The sequence below is a fragment of the Drosophila suzukii genome, chromosome 3 (assembly GCF_043229965.1).
Source record: "Drosophila suzukii chromosome 3, CBGP_Dsuzu_IsoJpt1.0, whole genome shotgun sequence".
Lineage (NCBI taxonomy): Eukaryota > Metazoa > Arthropoda > Insecta > Diptera > Drosophilidae > Drosophila > Drosophila suzukii.
The window spans coordinates 74,849,647-74,869,699 of NC_092082.1; the positions used below are offsets into that span (position 1 = coordinate 74,849,647).

Consider the following 20,053-nt stretch of genomic DNA (forward strand, 5'->3'; position numbering starts at 1 on the left):
AAAACCACTGCAGATTCAATTTAACATGCTGTTTAGTGAAATCTTAAAGCATCTTGAGCAATTACCCCGCATTTCGGTCGGTGTAGCTGCATTGGCTACATTTTGCTCGCGAGCGAACTGAGTCGAGTGGCTATTTATAAAGACCCGATACGAAATATCCGAAAACACACTCACAGATCGCTCATTCGCCATAGAGTGTGCATTTTCCGAAACTTTTCCTCACACTTCCACGGGACTTTTCCGAACAAACAGAGGCAATTTCGAGTCGATTCTCTAAAGAAACGGTTCGCGTGCTACTCGATCTCCGGAATTCAATGAATAGTTCTACAAAAGTTGCATGATCTGGATAATAAATAACCATATATTCGTCTTCGGAATTTTGAATAAACAAAACTCATCGCCTACAAGAGATATAATTTGTGCCCTAGTTGAGTTTTGACTTCTGTTTCTTTGGCTTTCCCACGAATTGGTGTCGAAAGTGAAGGAATTTCTGTGTCACTTCTACTAAAATAGCATGTGAGTAATTTGGAAATCTATAAATTATGCAAATTAATGACAATACCTAACATTTAATTTGATTATAAAGACAATAATTCTGTCAGCTGGGACAGGAGAAAAACTTGGAAAATCGTTTATATCACATTGCATGCAATTTCGTGTTGCCACTGAGAATCTTCTGTACCTTGTTTTTGTCTACGTAAAGTAAAAAACTAAAAATACCCCGGCTATTTTGAGTTTTCCTCAGTTTTACTGTCACACTTCGGTTTGACAACTTTTCCTCTGTCCTGTCTCTACCAATTGTGTCGCCGGCTACCGCTTTTCCCTTTCTTTTTCCTCGAATTTTCTTAATTAATCGAGAGCACCGCTAAATGCTTTTCCGCTTCTTTGTTTATATGAAACATTGAATTCCTCGCATATTTCTCTTGCCGAAATTGTAAACATTTCATCTCGCTTGGGCGGTAATTGGTGCTGAAATTACAACATTATCGCAAGCAGGTCGTAAAAAATAATTTCGAATAAAAAGTGAAAAGCCTTGCAATTTTATGGCCCTGTCGAGTGACGCTGCTTGTGCAGCCAAAGTTTGTTGTGGCCGCATATGTGCACATTCCTTTATTCTTAAGTATACAAATTATTTCATTAATATAATTTCCTCACCCTTCTATTAATAGACCAAAGATGTCAGAGCCCGCAGCCCAACAACAGCAGCCGCAGAACGGCAAGGAGCGCTCCAAGTCCACGGAGGAAAAGGAAATCCCACGCGAACCGGCGCTGGTCCTCAAAGACATTGACGTAAGTCCAATAAAGTGGAAAATTATAAACCCAAAAAACTATACATGCAACTAAAATAAATGTTAGGAAACCATAATGTAATTGAAAACAAGTGGAGTTTATCGAACATTGCATACAGCAATTTCAAATTAGGTACTATTTTACCTATTTTAATTATATTATTATAGAATTTTCTATAATATTTTTAATACGTTTTACAACATGTGAATATTATTTCTTAAAATTTTTTTTATGTGTAGATGACAAGCAAATTTTTAGAGAGCTTTGTTTAATGCCCAAGCCAAAATATAATCGAATAATCCTACTACAATATTCACACAAATTATTTTACGCCTGGCCATTTCAAGATGGAATAAATAATAACAAATTACTTTGTATATAAACAGATACAAGATTGCCTATTTGTTTGTAAACAAAAATATGCATCAATTGAATAACATTTTTTAAAATATCGAATCGCGATTATCTTTCAATGAAATTATCAATATTAAAAATATTAAACCCCAGTCCAGATGATAGCTTGAGTTTAATATTATATTGGATCTTTGAATGACACAGATAAAGACTGAACTAGAGAGCCTAGTGAAACTGCTGGACGGCAAGATCTACAAGGAGGAGGAAGTGGCCATGGAGGAGCTGCATCAGTATTTGATCGAGGACGATGGCTCCTGGGCGCTAGGCGACAACTTCCTGGTCTTTGTACAGCGAGTCCTGCGTGACAATCAGGCCTTCTCTCCGGACACACGGATACACCTGATCCGCACCCTGGCCTATGCGGCGCTCAAGGACGATGTGATCATTATTCTGCACCAGGATCGCAGGGATCACACACTGATGAACTATGCCCAGGACATTGACAAGCAGACGCCCGAGGAGCAGCAGGCCTGGGCCATGTTTGTGAGTATACTATATCCCTTAAGGATTATCTTTTTATACAGCTCATGATATTTATTTCCATCACAGATGTGCAACCTCTTCGAGAACCTTGGCCCCTCCGAATGGCTGCTCTACATTTCCGAGTGGGAATACAATGGCCAGACCATCTCTAACATACGAGTGACCACCAAAGTAGCCGTCCACTGCATCCTGTCCAATTGTCCGCAGCTGAAAAACATTGGCAGCATGATTCTGTACAACATTGCTATCAAGGAAGTGAAGACTGTGGTAAGTGGGGTCTTAAGTATCATAAATAACATATCTCAAGGATATACATCCTAATAGGTTTTCGATGACATTGCCGTGGAGCTGGCCATGGCCATTCTGCAGTTCTTCCAGAGCAGTCCCAACGAAGACCAGATCTTCCGCACATTGAAGGCCCTCGCCCGTTTCCTCGAGGTATTGACCCATATTCCGTTTGGCCCAAATTGGCAGCTGTCAAACTATCGCATATTTTCCCATTTTTCAGGTCTCGCAAGACGTGCCGATGATCATTCAAATGATTGGACCGCATCCAAAACAATTCGCCGGCAAAAGCGAGCGCGTGGATGAGCTGATAAAGATCATTAGTCGCAAGGTGCCCGCCTAGAGAGATTTTTTTCCAAGAAAAGAAAACCATAACCATAGTTGCCCTTTTTCTAATATATATTACTCTAGACCCTCACTTTTGTAAAGCATTTTAGCGACTCAATAAACATTTGTACCCCCTAAAAAGGTCAACTACATGGCATCTCCGCAGCAGAGTTTCAGAAAGGGAAATCCATTGCCTCCACTGGCGCGAAGTTGCAGCCAGTGCTTCTGATTGGAGACGAACATCTCCGAGGGCAGCTGGGTATCCTGGGCAGAGGCGTCCTCTGCAAAAGCAAAACATATCCTTACTTGAAAGAATCAAACTTCTTGAAAAAGGAGACTATACTTACGCGCCTTCTTGTCAAATTTGGGCGACTGGGTTATGGAGATCACATCCTCCGGCTTACGGAGCAGTATCTTTCCCACGCCCTTGCACATGCGCAACACCTCGTGGTTGCTTAGCTTGTCCAGCTGCTGCTGATCCAACAAGGAGCATGCCAGGATCCACTCACGCACATCATCGAAATCATTCAGCAATCGCACTGCTCCATTCACGCTGAAACGGATGCGTTTCTGGTAGATGTAGTCCAGCCAGGCCTCGCAGATGAGCTTCAGGATGAGCTTGAGGATGACAATGTCCTTGGTGGCACGTATGGTGGGCAGATAGATCTCGTCCAGCACATAACCCACATAGAGGCTTTTCTCATCGTTGTTGTACAACTCGCGCTGCCAAAAGTTGGCGGCAGGAAAACAAAGCGTAAAGTTGGCCAGGCTGAGGACCCGGCAAACTGCTGATAGGATCTGAACACACTCGTCGGTGGTTTTCTGGGGAATATAAGGATAATATTAATGTACCAAATTAACTATATATAAAAAACATATTATATTAAGGACTATACAGTTTTCAGAGACTAAGAAATCATATTATGGTCTCTTATTTCAGAGATCTTCAGGAACTCTTACCTTAAGCTTGTCTATATTGGCGTTGACCTCGGCGATGAGCTTGGTCCGCAGGGCAACACAGACCAGCATCAGGATATCGCTCAGGTCGGCAGTGAGTTTCGGCAGTTGAAAGGTTATGAAGACATTTAGGCACAGCTTGACATCGTGCTCCAGTATCTGAAAGAAGCGATCCATTTTCCACTCACAGCAAAGGAGCTTCGCTTGCTCAGTGACCCATAAACGCATCGAGTGCACCGAATGATCTGTAAATGTAAACAAAAATTAAAGAAAATAATTTAGATATTAAACCCACCACATCTTACCAAGCCTATGTAGTATGGGTATCTGCTCAGCCACTGGCAGCAAGCTGGAGTTATTGTGCGCCTCCAGATTGGAGAAATATTGGTTACTCAGGTTTACCAGATTGGCGAAAATACTAATCCACACGGTTCCGGTAGGGGTACCAAACTCCTAAGATAATTGTATTAGTAAAAGTTTAAATATTTAAGAGATTTTATATATCGGAATTACATTTTTGGGGCAATCGCGATATTGTTCAGCTACCACATCCACCAAGCGATTGGTGTTATTGGAAGATATTAGGGTGAGACGGAAGAGCTGATCCCAAATATTGTTGCAAACAAATCCGGTAAGAATTTCACCAATTCCACGGAGCGTTGAAAAAACGGGTTCGGGGATATCTATGGGACATATACAATTATTGATTAAATGGTTAATATATGATTGAAATTACATACAAGTATATATTATTATACTCACCATTTACACTCTGATGATACAGCCAGCTGCGTATGGAGTCTATATGGGTGAGCCGATAACAGGACACGGGGTTATCTATCCACCAGAGCAGAATGTGGTCCAAAATAATGCCCACATAGGACCAGAGCAATCGCAAACCCTTGACAATATAAGCGTTCATGTCCACAGGTCCTTTTTTGCCATTATCTGTAAGATAAAAAGAACATAAGATCTCTTTAATGTTCCTGAAAAAAGTTTCTTAACAACCAACCGAAAATGGTAGGACTTATTTCCGTGGCCTTGGCTATCAACTGGGCTATGAAGACCCGCTCCTTCTGCAGGAAACTCTCCGTGTGCTTGCAACGCAGGCTCTGGTGGTCGTGATCCTGGACTTGGAGACTTGCATCTGCCATCTGCATCTGCATGGACTTGTAATCCTGGGCGGAGTCACAATAGGGTTGGTAGTCGCCGGCGGCAAAGGATATGTTTAGGGTGCGCAAAATCTCCAAGCTAGAGGAGGTGGACTCCAGATTCTGCTGCTCCCGCCAGGCATCCTGCTCGCCCATATTAAAAAGACCAAAGACCAGATCCAGGGCATTTTGCTCCACTCGTGTCTGGGCCACCAACTATGTGAAATAAGCTCATTAGAAAAGAGTTCTAAATAAGTTTATAAGGGACCCTAACCTGCAGAACATAGCTGAAATCAATGTTCTTGAGCGCCAAGAGCAGGGCAGGATACATATTGCTGCAGACATTGGCGGGCATTTCCTCCTTCCTCTTGCTCCCAAGCTTGGGCTCCTCATCCGCTGCCTCCTCCTCACCTGGTTGACTTTCCACTTCGGCAGGTACCAAGGGCTTCTTCACTTTGCGGCACTTGTTGTATAACTGGGTGATGTGCAGGGCCCAATTCAGCCACATCTCCGACTGCATTGACTTGCGGAGCAGAAAACTCAACTGAAACAATGTTAGGATCACCTTAAATTTGGGATTGTATAACACTATACTTACAGTGCGCTTTAGTACAAAGGTTAGCTGACAAAATCGTCTATCATTAAGATCCATAATCAAATGGAACTTCTTCATCAGCAGTTGGTTGTAGGGACTCCTCTTGATCTTCTTCGAGAGCGATTGGAAATCCGCATTTTTCGTCTCGTCCTTGAGATTCCAGTACTGCTGCACCACCCGCTCGCACTCCTCCAAAATGGTGTCCTAAAGAGGGTTCTAATGAAGTAACAATCCTACTCAGAGATGAGTACTACTTACATGTTCACTGAAAATCGCCGAGTTGACATCGATCACTATCCGCTTGGTAATCCGACGCAGCTCCAGGCCTAATTTGCCGATTTCCGCGAACGTGTGCATCGGCTGGGATTTGTTGCGGCAGTACCACTTCGGGGTGGTGCTCATTTTCGGTGGGGCCTGTCCGCCGGCGGCGGAACGACGGCTACCCCTGCTCCCCGGGCTCCCTAACTCAACCTGTGTTTCTAGACAAATCGCTTTTTAATTATTGTGTCTCCCAGGCACGCATCCCTATATCCGTCGACCCGCGTCTTTCCTATTGCCCATAGAGCCTGGCGAATGCAAATTTTCCGTCTGTTGGATCGATGCCAGGTCTCGTGACCCCCGCAGCCAGGCAACGCACGCATCCGACAGAGGGTGGAGGTCCTAAGACACAGGATTTGATAGGGGGCGTCGAGCCTATGGATACCTGGCACCCATGTGAGCCCATTGAACATCATCGATAGACACGCATTCGTCAGGCTGCCCTTTTGTGTAAATGGGTTATGGGGTCGGGTGTATTTTGGAAATCCCAAAACAGTTGCTCAACTAAACTACCAGTAGCCAGTTATGCTTCGCAAACTTTGTAAACTTGCATGGCAGAAGTGAAATAATAATTACTTTGGTAAACTAAAACCATAAAAACTTTTTGTACAGTTCATAAAAAAAGTAACTCTTTTAGAAAGGAATAACAAGTTTTCTACGCGGTGTTCCTAGTTAATAGTTTACCCGACACGGAAGTTGTTCCTCTAGTCGTATACGTAACTTCCTAAGATATTACAACTTTTCTATACAATTTTAAATATTTTATTTATATAAATTTATTGCAACTACTGCATAGACTAACAAATTTTTAAGCAGCAACGAAGATTAATAATAAAACCAGACAATTTTGGCAAATCCTTCGGGATAAGCTAGGCCTGACTGTCCCCAACTAAGGCAATAGCATTGTCAAGAACCTGGACTTGGGCTGTACGGGGTGGTTTAACTTCCGTGGTATTGATGAGAAAAGCCTTAGCGATCCAGGAGCAGACCAGCAGGATAATGATAAAGACATGGGTCACTAGAAGATGGTCCAACGATTGGCGCACCTCCTGCCAGGAACCTCGATTGTTCACAAAGTAGCAGAAGTACAGGCTCATGGTGTCGTTCATCAGGAACAGGCAAATAAAGATGGACCGGACATTTTTGCGTCCGAAGGACACCAGAGCGTATATACTCGACATGACGATAATCGATGGAATGAATATCTTTAGCAGGATAAAGGCCGCAATCATGTGAAGTTGGAATTGGGCGAAGAACAGTCGAGAGGTGATGGGTTTGAAGGTAAAGTTGAAGAACCAGTGGCCGGTTCCGAAGAAGGATACGTAGAAGTACAGCAAAATGAGCGCCGCATAGCGATAAGATAGCCTAAGGTGCTCCAATGGAGTCACGGGCCTTTCAATTTGGGATTCCTCTTGTACTTGGTTGCCATCCTGATTTCCTTCTTCATCCAAACTTCTATTCTTAATTTCCCTCGCTTTGTTGCTCTCTTCATAAAGTTCGAGGCCCAGCACAAACTCGGTAACCATGATCTGGACAAAGAGCGAAGCCATCGATATGGTTAGCATGATGTGTACCGTGAGCATATTGAAAATGATCAGCTCCAGGCGGCGCCTTAGCTCCTTTGTCCCACTGTAAGGGATAGATAAGAAGGCAAAGGCCAGATACGACCAACATGCAGCATAAACATAGGTGCAGACTGGCTGATCCGTGTCCCATTGATAGATTCCATATGCTGATGCCAGAAGAGCTGCAATGTTGATGATCCAAGCTCGTTTCGCATGGCGATGCCTTTGGATCAGAGGACGTATCACGGATAGCACCATACTGAAGTACACCACGTTGCTTTTGTGCAGATAATCTTCTATAGCATCGGTAATGAAATCCAAACTTGAGTTCTGCTTCACCACCAAAATTCCACTGAGCAGTATTACCAGAGCAAGCCAGAAAAAGAACTTCAGGGAGGGTCTGAAGAAGGCCCTTCGATTGTTGAGGCACACCAGCAGGAAGTAGAGCAGTCCAATGTGGCTGTTGTGGAAGGCCATCAGTATCAAAAGGCCAGCGGGCACAACGATGCCCACAAGATGAAGAATGGGAAACTGGAACATAACTCCACTACCTTCCAGAGGACGTTCAGCTACGGCTACGATAAGGATTCCAAATGGCAGCAACAGGTAGAAGGCCGTAAGGTAGGGCACCCTCTGCAGAATCATTAACTCCAGGAGCAGCAATCCTCCCAAGGCCATCAGCAGAGTGCTCCATGACAGAAATCCCCTCCGCTCGGACCGCGGTTGGATGGACTCCCGTGTGAGTTGCACCAGCAGAAGGTAGAACCACAACAAATAGGAGGCAGTGGTGGCCACCAGCAGGGACAGGTGATAATACCCATGATAGTACTCCAAACATTCCTGAGCAACCTTGGCTGTCTTCTGAGAAATCTTTAGAGCCTGCTCGTAGTGTTGCTCGGCCACCAGAAATTGTATCCTCAGCGCGTAACCATCAATCTGCGCCGAGTCCAGACTTTCAAATTTGGGCAGCCAAAGATACAGAATGCCGTCCTCATGACGCTTTATCAGAATCCTGGCCTGCGCCAAGAGCTGCATGGCATTCAAGTGGAGGGCCTGGAGTTCATACTGAATGCTGGTATTCAGGAATCCCAGAGGCAACAGGGCTATGTTGTTCATGGGAGCTGGAAGCCCAATCAAAGCGGACATAAGAGGCGCCAGTTGTGTCTGTTCCAACTGGTACAGGGGTAGAGTAAGTCCCTCGTTATTGGCAGTAAAGTTCTGGCCGGGATCGGGTGCCGCATCCTTAACACCAGATCCCCAGAGGATGAAGGGCGTTTCCACCTCGCGATCTCCGCCACCGCCGTGCTGACCTAAAATATACAGAGTTTTCTAGGTAAAGGTGAACAACTGGATTACTCAAAGATTTAACCGACCCGCATCATTCATGCCATGATCCGCTGTCAATAGGTAAGCCGTGCGACTATCGTTGAAAACGCTCTCAAAGAGCTCGTAGGTCTGCCGGATGCCCCGTTGAGTGAAGTTCAGCTTTTCCTGGAAACTCGCTCCGTAAGGTGTGAAGGCGTGACCGGCCAGGTCGATATCGGCTAGGTACACAAAGAACACCACCGAGGTAGCATTCCGTAATGGTCGCACATTCTCCTCCTTGGTCAGGAAGTTGCGCACCTTGTTGAAAATCCACTCATCCAACCGAAGTCTGCCCGAAATTTCCGACCTGGAGAAGGTTTCGAAGCGCAATGGAGCACCACCGGTGGGCAGGTGGGTGAAGACTTTTGCAACCACATCCTGAGTCCAGCCAATGGCGTTCCTGCTGCGATTGAAGACGGTATCGAACGTAGATGGGTTCCAGCCAAAGTTTGTGAGTGCCGCAGCGGGATCTTCATTGAATCCCCCGAAGATGGCGATGTGCCCCGGTCTTGTTACCGTCGGCGGGCAGGCGCGCGATATGCCAACTAATCCGTGCTCGATGAACAGCTCCCGCAGATCCGGAACTGCACTGCAGTTATGTGCCAGGACAGACTCCGCCCTCAAACCATCCACTACAAAAACCACCAGTCGATCCGCCGGCGGTTCCAAGCCCAGTTCACGCAGCGTACTAAGTGGATTAAGATCCGACAACACGGTCGATTGGAAGTAGATGCTCAGGATGGAGCCCAGCAGCAAGAGATGCACCACCAAGGCCTGAACACTCCACATCTCTATAATATGTATGTAAACTGTTGAAAATAAAAAATGTATGTATACAAGGTATTATTTGAACTAAATTTCTAAGGCTATCTTACACTCCGAACTTAAAAAATATATTTTTTAATAGTCATCCCATTCCAAAATCCAAAAGACATCGATTTCAATATATCCGGCAAGTTTATTGATGTAATTAAAGATAGGTTTGATTTTATACGTTGCTGTTCTTCTTGAATAAACGAACTGTAAATATTCAACACACACAATCTGCTTGATCTCTCATTTATCATCTATACTTATTCTCTCCTCTGTACACATCAACATCTGGTTTTGTTTTGCTATCACATTGAATTGTTACATTTATAGTAGTAGTTGCTGCATGTTGCCTGCTTAAAATCTTTAAAACACGTTTTAAATTTCATCTGAAACATGTAGGTATACACGTAAATTAACAAGTGTTTCACATATCTGTAGCTATAGCTTGGGTTCTAAATGTGGACTGTGTTTATCTGTGGTTGGTTGGTTGTGTTGTTATGTGTTGTGTTCGAAGGGTCAAAGGATCAAAGGGGATGTAGAAGCACACATTTCGTTTGTAAACTTTCGCTGAACTTGAAGTGAATTAAGTTTGTCGTCATCGAAGCGCTTTTCATGTTTTGTTTTTTTCATTTTTTTTTTTACAAAATTAGACTTAAAATTGCTTGCGCTTCTCGTAACTACACATTAATTTAGTGGTTGTTGCTTAGTTCCTTGTTCTCTCTCGTTTTTTCTCTCGCCAGTGTCCTTTTTTGTTGTTTTTGTTTACAATTTTTTGAGTTCACGAAATACATAATACATTTAAAATATATAGAAATAATATTTGTATACATATAGGTATATATCTGCTCTCCATCTGTTCACGTATAGTAAAATATATGTATAATGTATATATATTGTATATATATAGATCTGTATGCACTATGCCTAACCACGCATTTCCACTTTTCGCTTAATCCTCGGTAGTAGTTTCTGTAGTAGTAGTAGTATTATTTGTATCCTGCAGCTCTTCGAGAGTTGGAATATCGTCTTGTAGTTTTAGCACTTGTAACCTTGGGTTATAGTGCCCGGCTAAATAATATGTATCATTGTTATCGTATATGGATTGATATTGCTTCGAATCGGCACCAAACTTGTCGAAATAACTGCCAAACTGCAGCACCTCGCACCGATGCGAAATTGTCTGCACATCGTTCTCATCTTCGTGCGGCGATTCAAATAGAGCACCCTAAATAAAATAAATAGATTATGTTAATAGCTTCGCCTTATTCGTTATAGTTTTAAGGACTAGCTTACCGGAAATTTCAACTTTGGACAGCCGGTCGTCTCCTCCGGATGATAGAACCACGCCACTCGCACCACCTTGTTGCCCGTGGTCGTTTCCCACATGGACTCGATGCGCCCGATATAGGGTCGATCTGGTCTGCCCGTCGATAGAAATACTGCACTGTCCCCGACCTAAAAACAAAAATAAATTCATTTTGTTTTGTTATTAAAATGGTTTTGTATTGAAAATATAATTGAGTGCCCTTACCGTGATAGTCTCCTTTCCCCTTTTGATTGTTTTGTAAAATTGCTTTCTGGCGCGTCCTTTGACGCCCGCCTTGCGATAGGCGGTACCATACCAACCCCACAGCTGCCGCTCCGGCAGGAAGGCGGCTATCTTGCTACTTCCCTTGGAGTTGTTATGCTCGACCAGATCGTCGCCCTTGGCCTGAGGGTAAAAAATGGGATTATTTCAACCCTGCAATTATCGTAACCCATTGTATTGCAATCTGCTAATGAAATCATTCGGATTTTTCTAAAGCAGATATTAGTTATTCCATTATTTAAAATAACAAATGTTAAGCTCTTAATTGCCGGAAAGATTATCAGCAGTTTACATTCATGTTTGGTAAATACTAAGCAATTAGCGGCAACCTACCTCATCGGATATCTCTGACATGAGATTGGATGCCGTCTCCTCTTCCATCTCCAACTGCTCTGTCTTGACTTTCACCTCCACCTTCACACGATTCGTGGTTGGCGCTGGTGCTACTGACATCTCTATAGAAGGAGCCTCTGTCGTTTCCTGCGCTGCCGCAGAAAAGTCCTGCTGAACTACCTGTTGCTCCGGCTCCTCACTGCCATTCTTGCGGTGATGTTTCTTGTGCTTCTTGCGCTTCTTGTGCTTATGATGCTTCCGAGCGGCATCCTCTGCACCGACACCCTCTCCAGATGCAGCTGGATCAGCTCCACCATTAGTAGCTGTGGCCGGATTAAGGCCATTTTGAGCCTTGGACATCTTCTTGAGACTCTTCTTCAGTCGCTTCTTCTCACTGCGCTGCGTGAAGAGCTCCATAGTGGCGGCCAGCGATGTTGTGTTATCGCTACTCATCCCCAGGCTGTGATGACTATGCGAATCCTCGCAGCCGGGCACGTTCAAGTGGTCCTGCGTGACTCCTCCGGGGCCACTTTCACCCCCGCGCAGAGCGCTTCGCTTCTGCTTGCCTACTGAGTAGAGGGGATTATCGTTGTACTCTGTTCCAAGGGGTTGGATGGGAAGGTTGGGCAGGAGCAACGAAAACAACAAAGAAGTAAATAAGGAGGCACGCGCACAAGAAACTAATGATAGGACAGAGGGTCATGGATTAAAAACTTTTATAGCCGCAGGCTATATATAGTTTTATACCCACGAAAGTGCGAAGTACATATATACCTGCTATGGGATAATCGCTGAGCAGCAGGCGGATGTTCTGCAAGCGGATCCTGCCGCTGTCACCGTCGTCGAACTCCACACTGACAAAGTCCGGCGCTGTTGTAGCCAAATGTGTTGCAGTGCTGGTCGTTCCATCGTCCACCTGCTCGGAGTCGATGGCCCGTCCAGGATAGAGGCATCGATATTGCTGACTCCAGTAGGCACATAATCGCGTACCCACTGGCACACTCTCCACGCTCTTCGGCGCCACCTCGAGGATCTAAAAGGATTTGATGAATCAGAAAAGTTGCAAGATTATACAAATTATCTATGTCCACTCACCGTGTCCTTAAGTATATCCTCGCGAGACATCACATGCGACTTGTTGCCGCGCTCGCCGTCCAATGTGATGGAGTAGACATCGGGCGGGCGCAAGGGCTTCATAACGCCCGCATAGAAAAGACCGCCCATATCGGTGAGGACACGAGTCTCATCGCGATACAGGTGCTCGCTGGTCAGCTGCAGTTCACGGTCAATCCCGCTAACCCGTCGTTTAGCCTCTGTGGCCGTTGGCTGCTCTCCAGCGGCTCCGCTGGCGATCGCTTTCATCTTCCGTTGCTTTCGTGCCGCAGAAGCCGCCTGTTTGGTGGAGGGTGAGCCAGAGACGGAAGTTGCAGAGGTAGTTGGGGTTATGGCAACGGCCGCGTCCAGTGCACTGGGCTCCAGGCGGACGAACGACGAGGTACTCGGTGAGTTGCTGCTGGGCAAGGGATTGTGCTCCGGTTGGGGCTGCTGCAGGGACGGCGGTGGGGGGAACGAGTGCGTCTTGTCTGGGAATCGCAAGAAAGTGGACGTCTGGAGGTTACTGCTCGAAAACTTCGGGAACTTGTAGTCGCGCAGCGGGGATGAGGTTCTGAAGGAATACAATTGTATTAGCTTTATGTCATTGAGCCTCAACAATAAACCACTTACCCCAGCACACTGGATAGCGTTATCTGTGGCTGTGGCAGACCAGGTGGTGGCTGCACCACTTGCTGGGCTGCCTGCTGTTGTTGCAGTAGGAGTTGCTGCTTGGAGCACTTCTTCTTTTTCTTGTGCTTTGAAATCTCGTCCAGCTTCCGCTTCTTCTTGCGATACTGCCGCGTGACATCCGCCAGTCGCATACGCATGCTGGTGTCCATGATGCTAAAGACCTCCTGGCCAAAGCGCTGTGCGTAGCTGGGATCCATGGCGTGGAGAGCACTGCGCAGCTCCGACTGCAGCTGCTCGTCCTGCAGATCCACGTCCTCCTCCGCCGGAGCAGCCAACTGCTGGCGGCTGCTGCTGTGGCGCCGCTTCTTCTTGCTCTTCTTGCTGCAACGCGCCGACTTGCGGCTTTCGCTGCCCGAGGACTTGGAATGTTTGTGCTTCTTGCGCTTCACGGGAGTCAGCTCGGTCACGGCACCAGCCGACGTAGATGGCAGCTCGATGCCCTGCATCGAGGGAAATCCGGGCGAGCTTAATGGCATCTGAAAGGATGAGGAGGAGGAGGGGAAGACAGAACCCTGCGACTGCCCGAAGGCGAAACAGGACTTGGCCTCAAAGGCCGGCGGCGACGTGGCCGTCGTTCCCAGCGTCTGCGGCGTGGGAGTGGGCGTACGCGACGAGGGCGTGGCAAAGAGACTGCTGCCCTGCACAACCTCCTCCTGGATCCGTTGCTCGGCAAGGGCACACAACAGCTTGAGGCCACCCAGAGGTTCCGGCGCGGGCGTGGGCTCCATTTCCAGCATGGGCGGCGTAGGCTCTGGGGGCATGAGTTCCACAGGCTGCGGCGGCGGAGGCGGTTGCTCCACATGCTCCACCGGTTCCTGCTTAACTCGCACCATCGGCTTGCTATTGGTGCTTATGTTCGAGAGCAGCTCCAAGCCGGTCAGGTCCTCGGGGGTTGCTTGATCAGCCTGCGTGGCTTGGGACATCGTTTCTATGGGTTCCGGGGGAGTCTGCTCTGCCGACTCCTCCTGGCTGGCACTGGGTATGTCACTGGGTTCGGTCTGGGTATGGCACTCGGTCGGCTGGGTATGGCTGGCTTCACTGGGCTTGGTAAGTTCCAGCGGCTGAATAAGGGAGGGGGGTGGAAAGGCTTCCACTGTCGGATCCTGGGGTTTTGCTGGACCCGGGAAGCTCTCGTCCTCACTGCAAACGGGCGTGTCCGTCTGTATATTGACATCCTGCATCTGCGGTAGAAGCTGAGTCGATCCCGACATCGGAATCTCCGACAGACGCGGTGGTGTCTGCGGCGTCAGCGGTGCATGGATTTTGTAGTTTAGCGCCGCTTCATCACAGACCGCCGGGAGAGGCGTGGCTGTGGGCAGCTCTCCACCGTTGCCATGCATCGAAAGGTTGAGCAATGCCGGCGTGGGAGTAGTCATGGCAGCCGACTGGAAGATATGGTGGGGCGTCGCGTGGCCCAGGGAAGACGGCTCCATGGTGGCCGAGGTGGGCGGCGTGGGCAGGCGCATCAGATTGAGGGCCTGCTCCTTGTCTCGCGCCGCCTCGAGCGGCACTAGAGGTGGCAAGGCCAGAGGCATCGAGTACTCCTCCTTCATTCCCGGCGGCGGCAGGGAGAGAAGCGAAGGAATCCCGGGCTGACCAGTAGCCAAACTAAGGAAACGAGAGCTGCTCGCACTCAGACTGCTGCTGGAACTCAAGCTGCTGGCTGCGTTGCCGCTTGGCGTGACCCCCGAACCGGCGGCTAGGCTCAGATTGATGGTGGAATTGGTGGTGGTGGTGCTGGTCTGTTGATTGCTGTGTTGGCACATCGTCGAGCTGCCCGTCGCCGTGGCCGCGGCGGCCAAGTACAGCTGCAGGGAGGCATACGATGGCGTGGTGCTCAGCGCCTGGTGGCCGCCCATCGAGGGGAAGATGAAGTTGGGCAAGCTGGACAAATTTGGCGTCGGCTGCAGCGAGGCAGCTGCTGCGGCGGCGGCGGCAGCAGCGGAGTGACCACCAGGAGCCGGCGCCTGGGGGATGTAGGCCGAGGGCCAGACAAAGGCCGCCGCAGCCGCCGCCTGTTGGAACGGATCTGTGGGCGTTAAGAGGGGAAAATTTGATATGCCTGCTGTGCATGGGCGTGGTAGCGATTCAGAGTAGTCGGAGATTCGGGTTTTTGGAGATTGGAGTTTGGAGTTGTCGAGGGAGTGGCGGAGGCAGAGGGAGAGAAGCGCAGTTTAAAAGCATGAATTAGTTTTGTTTTGGCGAATCGAGTTTCGAAATCAAATTAACCTAGGACACCTAGGAGGGTGCTGGCATGCGGAGTGCGTATGTGGAGATCTTCGCCGATCCTCGGGCTGACTTACCGAGCGCTGTTGGGCCGGCCGGCAGCAGCACCACCTGTCCGCGACTGGCCTCCCGCGAGTACTGCAGGCCCACCGTGGCGGGCGACATGGAAATCACTGATTCAATGGGTAATGCATCTACAAAACGCAACGGAAAAGAGAGAACCAAAATAGAGAGGAGGAGACAGCGAGTGACAGAGAGCTCTGATTTGTTTTTTATCTTGTTATTTTTTGGGGGATCTGGTTATTGGCATGCTCTGGAGGCGATTGGGGGTTGGCCAACTCACTTGGATACTGCCAGAAGGTCGAGGGCGCTCGGTTCACACCTGCTGCACTGAGAGCCAGTTCCTCGGCGGTGGCCGTGCCGGTGGTCATCAAGTCGCCGTTGCCCGTAAAGTAAAGATTCCCGCAACTGGTGGCACCTAAAAGTGAAAAGTAAACAGAATTCTTGATTATTTGGCGCTCTTTTTTGGCGAAAACAAAGTTAAAATTCTGGTAAGGACCTGCCAACCTCTCTGCTCGGCGTTCGTTTGTTTAATAAACTTTCGGGCCTGCCGTGTAACTTTAGTTGTAAGCGAGCATGTGTATGTATACGTGAAATATTGCAGTGTCCTTGAACTATGCATTTGGTGACCGCGCGCGCTCCCGCTCGCCTTCAACCCACCCACTCATCCATCCATCCATCCACCCACCTTTCACACATCACAATCGTAGGACTAACCCACCCCCGAAACTGCGGCTGGATAATTTTACAAAAATTCGATTAAACCGAACGTGATGCTCTGTAATTGCATTACATTAAGGGATCCCAAGTATTGGGAAAGCAACCACCACCACCTCAGAAACGATATGAATGACAAGTATTCGGCTGAGTCCCATCTCCGAAACGCAATTAGAGCTACATCTTTTGACAAGTGATTTGTATCGGGCTGCGGAACTACCCAGCCAAACGTTTATAAATAGCCTGTGACTTCGAGAGCAGGCAGAACGGAAGGAAAAATAATAACCAAAGCCTTGGCAAGCGGCGACTCTGCCATATGGTCGTGTACCCATTCCATTTCGGCGTGTCATGTTGCTAGGTCCTGTCCCATGCACGGTACTCAGCTTCCTCTAGTTTCCCATCCCCGGGAAACCAGTCGAGCATCGCAGCTAGAGCTCGAGCATCCCTTGTGGCTGCCGTCCTCCATGTTCCTGGTTACCCCTCCAGATCCCTGACTACTTCTAAGCAACAGCCACCGCTAACTTGTCTGAAAAAACACCCACCCGTGCACCGGCCATGAGTAATCTGTCTTTAGATTCCCGCTCTGATGTTCCTCCGCCCCCCGCTGGAGCTTCAGCTTCAGCTTCGGTGGAGCGTGATAACGAAGCCGAAGCCCCAAATGCCCTGCTCACTGCCGAACCATGAGTAATCCCCAAACTTCTGGTAACTTTTTAAGGCTTTTTCAAGAAATGAAAAGTACATTTCAAGACCGCAAAAATAACTTTGCATAGCCACCTAAAATTTATCAAATGGAAACTTTTCTGCAGTTTTAAACATAAGAAATACAAAACTACATCGCTTTCTTTTGGATTTTTATACCCGCTTTAGGACTTTGTGATAACCTCTCAACAGAATGGCCATTTTTATAAAAAATATTAGGAAAAGATAAGAAATGTAGTATGGAAAAGATGCGGGCTTATTAAGACGTAGTAGTATTAGATATAAAAAACAAAATTCCCCACACGCAACAATGAGTTTTTGTTTTGTATTTTTATAACAGCATTGAACGTGTAGTTTTATATATATGCATATAAAAACCCCCCAACTCAACTAGAATTCACTTTCTTGTGCTATTATCGTTGGCTATTTCTGGGAAACACGTGTTGGTTTGTAAAAATAATTTCGTTTAAAGTCCTTTTTAGTTTACAGATATTCGTTTCCTGTTTCTTATTACAATGTACAATAATGTACTCTATATATTTCGAGATCTTATATTTTAGAATTCTAGAAAGGAGAACATCAAAAAACATTTTGGAATTAAAAGGAAAGAGTAACTGCTTCAAAACTGTCACATCTGGTAATATTTTCTTTATAATCTGACAGCCCTCGACAATAGTTGTTTTTTCAAAGATCGTAAAAAAATCAAATCGAGGGTTATGGTTGATGTTGATTATTGCGCCATTAACAAGCTTCAAAAATAATCCCGAAAATTGAATCCGACCGGGTTTACCGACAAAACACCCCCAAGAACCCAAACATTTTTAATGTGCCCATCAGAAGAGCAGTTCCAAGTCGGCCAAAGTCAAAGGCAAAGCCTCCCTTCTACAATCGCAATGTGTTTCACTTTCGTTTTATTTCCGCTTTAGAAGTTCGTATGATTTACCACCGGTTTCCTTGAGCCCGCAAGGGAGGGAACCAGGAAGAGTCGCTTTGAGTCGAATCGACTCGATTCGGTGGCTGTCACAACAACGACAGCCGCACAACAGGCGGCCATCATATGATCCCTGCCCTCTCAACTCTGACGGGCTGTTTACGGCGGAGGCGACACCCTTGGCTTTCACTCACTGAAGGAATTCCGCACAACGTTCAACGTTTGCCAGCAATCTTATTAGTGGCATAATTGAACGACGTCCACGTCCTGGCACTAAAGCATCATATAACGTTGCCCCTTGGGAACGCGAACGCTTCTTTCATTAGCGGCGCTCAAATCTGGTGCCTCAATTGAATTAGATGCCCAGAAGGTACACAGTGGGAAAGGTATGATTCGATATGATAATGAGTTTGCAAAGTGGTTATACCCAGGATAATAATATGGAGAAAGTTCTAGCATTTCAATGAGATATTTAAGAATTTAAGTGTTATACAAATAAAATATGCAAATTCCTAACTTTATGAGATACAACTTTCAGTATACACAATATAAAAATTAAAAAAAAAGGGAAACAAAATGTAAACCTGATTTTTTGGTGCCGTAGGCAGATGCTCTATAGTTCTAGAAATTTCTAATCACATTCAAAATGGATGGTTCCAAAACAAAAACCTTTTAACATTTTAAAATTGTAAGATATTTAGAGAATACCGCGGTGATTTCGGTTAGTTTCGGTAATTAAAGTTAAAAAATTTTATAGAGTACCCCAATTTTACTTCCTATTGAAACTTGGTTTGCAGATTACTCGGTATTCAGCGGCATTTCTCGCTGTGTAGCTTGGCACTCACCGAGGTCAGCGACGCGTATGCCGAAGCAGTTCATGTCCTTGTTGAGTGGTGGCTGCAGGGGCATCGTGGCGGGGGTGTTTAGAGCTGGCACCAGGGCTTCCTGCGGCCGTTTCCTGGCCACGGCGATGCCAATGGGCACGGAGTTGCCTGGCGAAGTAGAGATTAGCCAGAGGACTCTTGACCAGCGATTGGCTGACACCTACCTGAGGACTTCTCCAGTTCCGAGACTTTTGGCGAGGGTGCCTCTATTTTGACGAGAGTGGTCAGGGTGGAGGAGGACATGGTCTTCGAGGAGGCGGTCATCGAGGCGGAGGACAGACCCTGATGATGCACCTGCTGCTGTTGCTGCTGTTGTTGGTGGCAATTGTTGGAGCTGATCTCGGACACCTGGCAGGGCTCCCTCTTAATCTGCACAAAGGTGTACGAGGAGTTGGTCTGCTGATGGTGATGTTGTTGTTGCAGGGGAGCTGCCGTTCCCGCCGAAAAGCCTCCGAACTGGTCCAGCTGCAGCTGGGCAGGATGTGCGCCAGGATGCGATACTGCTGCACTGGTGGGCACCAAAAAGGTCGCCGTGGCGGTGGTGGCGCTCAGGATGTCGGCGGCACTGCTGTTGGCGCCCGGATTATAGGTGGCCATCGGGTACGCGGGTGGCGGTAACGCTATCTCTGGATCTCGTGGCTATATCTATTTCGCTATATATCTTACAGGCCACGACTAAAAACTAAACGTCCATTATCCGCACACACACACTACACACGCACACACACACTAGCACTGGCCCACACACACACGCGCACACAGTCTACATTTTTACAGGTTTTCGCTGCCTCTTTCGGATGCAACATTGGCTACTGGGCCTGCGGCAATTCCCCGTAAACAAATGACATAATCCAAAGCGACGCGACGCCACTGGGCACTCTCGATCTTCTATATAGGTCGTCGGAACCGCAGCACCCACCGATCTAAGTGTGCTTGCCCAAAATAAAAACCCTGTGCGATCTGAGATCTTTTTTTTGTATGTGGGGAGGCGGCGGAGGCGGAGGCGCCACTTTCCTGCTGCGTTGTTGCGTTTTTCCGCGGCTTTTTCAACTATATTTCGCGCACTGGCTGTGGAGTTATTGTCAAACGCGCGATCTGTTGCCTTATTTGTGTTTTTCCTTCGCGAATTGGAATCAAAATCCTCTGGAGAAACGTAAGAAACGTAGTGTCGGGGTAAAACGTAAGTTGTCAGTGAAAAAGGGAGACAGCCTCAGCGTAAGTGTCAGTGAAGATGCGAACGTAAGTGTCAACAAAACGTAAGCCAACG

The 20,053-nt window shown here is 47.2% G+C and overlaps 4 protein-coding genes across 9 annotated transcripts; 1 reads left to right on the top strand and 3 right to left on the bottom strand.

Annotated features, from left to right (window-relative positions):
- Positions 1-232: 232 nt before the first annotated feature.
- LOC108005982 (uncharacterized) lies at positions 233-2,946 on the top strand. The gene is made up of 6 exons (XM_017069423.4): positions 233-516; positions 1,170-1,290; positions 1,849-2,187; positions 2,254-2,454; positions 2,512-2,625; positions 2,696-2,946. The coding sequence occupies exons 2-6, from the start codon at positions 1,177-1,179 to the stop codon at positions 2,813-2,815; spliced, it is 888 nt and encodes a 295-aa protein (XP_016924912.3). The 5' UTR covers positions 233-516; positions 1,170-1,176; the 3' UTR covers positions 2,816-2,946.
- LOC108005950 (uncharacterized) lies at positions 2,854-6,125 on the bottom strand. Its single transcript, XM_065866843.2, has 10 exons — positions 5,761-6,125; positions 5,506-5,706; positions 5,182-5,451; positions 4,769-5,123; positions 4,519-4,704; positions 4,270-4,439; positions 4,062-4,209; positions 3,760-4,001; positions 3,147-3,621; positions 2,854-3,080 (listed from the first exon to the last, which is right to left on the bottom strand). Exons 1-10 carry the CDS (start codon positions 5,902-5,904, stop codon positions 2,947-2,949), a joined length of 2,325 nt encoding a protein of 774 aa, XP_065722915.2. The 5' UTR covers positions 5,905-6,125; the 3' UTR covers positions 2,854-2,946.
- Positions 6,126-6,502: 377 nt separating this feature from the next.
- LOC118877649 (GPI ethanolamine phosphate transferase 1) lies at positions 6,503-9,559 on the bottom strand. The gene is made up of 2 exons (XM_065866841.2): positions 8,759-9,559; positions 6,503-8,695 (listed from the first exon to the last, which is right to left on the bottom strand). Exons 1-2 carry the CDS (start codon positions 9,537-9,539, stop codon positions 6,690-6,692), a joined length of 2,787 nt encoding a protein of 928 aa, XP_065722913.1. The 5' UTR covers positions 9,540-9,559; the 3' UTR covers positions 6,503-6,689.
- Positions 9,560-9,688: 129 nt separating this feature from the next.
- On the bottom strand, positions 9,689-19,971 carry wge (winged eye). 6 transcript variants are annotated; one of them, XM_065866837.2, is made up of 11 exons: positions 18,951-19,971; positions 18,748-18,894; positions 15,839-15,973; positions 15,573-15,689; positions 13,210-15,334; positions 12,580-13,150; positions 12,259-12,517; positions 11,485-12,053; positions 11,095-11,274; positions 10,857-11,018; positions 9,689-10,788 (listed from the first exon to the last, which is right to left on the bottom strand). In XM_065866837.2, exons 1-11 carry the CDS (start codon positions 19,381-19,383, stop codon positions 10,513-10,515), a joined length of 4,974 nt encoding a protein of 1,657 aa, XP_065722909.2. In that variant the 5' UTR covers positions 19,384-19,971; the 3' UTR covers positions 9,689-10,512. The 6 variants fall into 6 exon arrangements, with proteins under 6 accessions (XP_065722909.2, XP_036673129.3, XP_065722908.2 ...); XM_036817234.3 differs by having other exon boundaries at positions 11,485-12,080; positions 13,210-15,298; positions 18,951-19,970; XM_065866836.2 differs by having other exon boundaries at positions 11,485-12,080; positions 13,210-15,331; positions 18,951-19,970.
- Between the last annotated feature and the right edge of the window lie 82 nt (positions 19,972-20,053).

Bases quoted from the DNA above. Each gene is read 5' to 3' on its own strand.
- LOC108005982 (XM_017069423.4), top strand. From the start codon at position 1,177: ATGTCAGAGCCCGCAGCCCAACAACAGCAGCCGCAGAACGGCAAGGAG. The intron at 1,291-1,848 runs GTAAGTCCAATA...TGAATGACACAG, and splicing joins TGGTCCTCAAAGACATTGAC to ATAAAGACTGAACTAGAGAG. The intron at 2,626-2,695 runs GTATTGACCCAT...CCCATTTTTCAG, and splicing joins CCCTCGCCCGTTTCCTCGAG to GTCTCGCAAGACGTGCCGAT.
- LOC108005950 (XM_065866843.2), bottom strand. From the start codon at position 5,904: ATGAGCACCACCCCGAAGTGGTACTGCCGCAACAAATCCCAGCCGATG. The intron at 4,440-4,518 runs GTGAGTATAATA...TATGTCCCATAG, and splicing joins GTATCATCAGAGTGTAAATG to ATATCCCCGAACCCGTTTTT. The intron at 4,210-4,269 runs GTAATTCCGATA...CAATTATCTTAG, and splicing joins ATCGCGATTGCCCCAAAAAT to GAGTTTGGTACCCCTACCGG.
- LOC118877649 (XM_065866841.2), bottom strand. From the start codon at position 9,539: ATGTGGAGTGTTCAGGCCTTGGTGGTGCATCTCTTGCTGCTGGGCTCC. The intron at 8,696-8,758 runs GTCGGTTAAATC...TGTATATTTTAG, and splicing joins TCATGGCATGAATGATGCGG to GTCAGCACGGCGGTGGCGGA.
- wge (XM_065866835.2), bottom strand. From the start codon at position 19,383: ATGGCCACCTATAATCCGGGCGCCAACAGCAGTGCCGCCGACATCCTG. The intron at 15,974-18,747 runs GTGAGTGCCAAG...TTTCACTTTTAG, and splicing joins CATACGCGTCGCTGACCTCG to GTGCCACCAGTTGCGGGAAT. The intron at 15,335-15,572 runs GTAAGTCAGCCC...GCCCATGCACAG, and splicing joins GGCCGGCCCAACAGCGCTCG to CAGGCATATCAAATTTTCCC.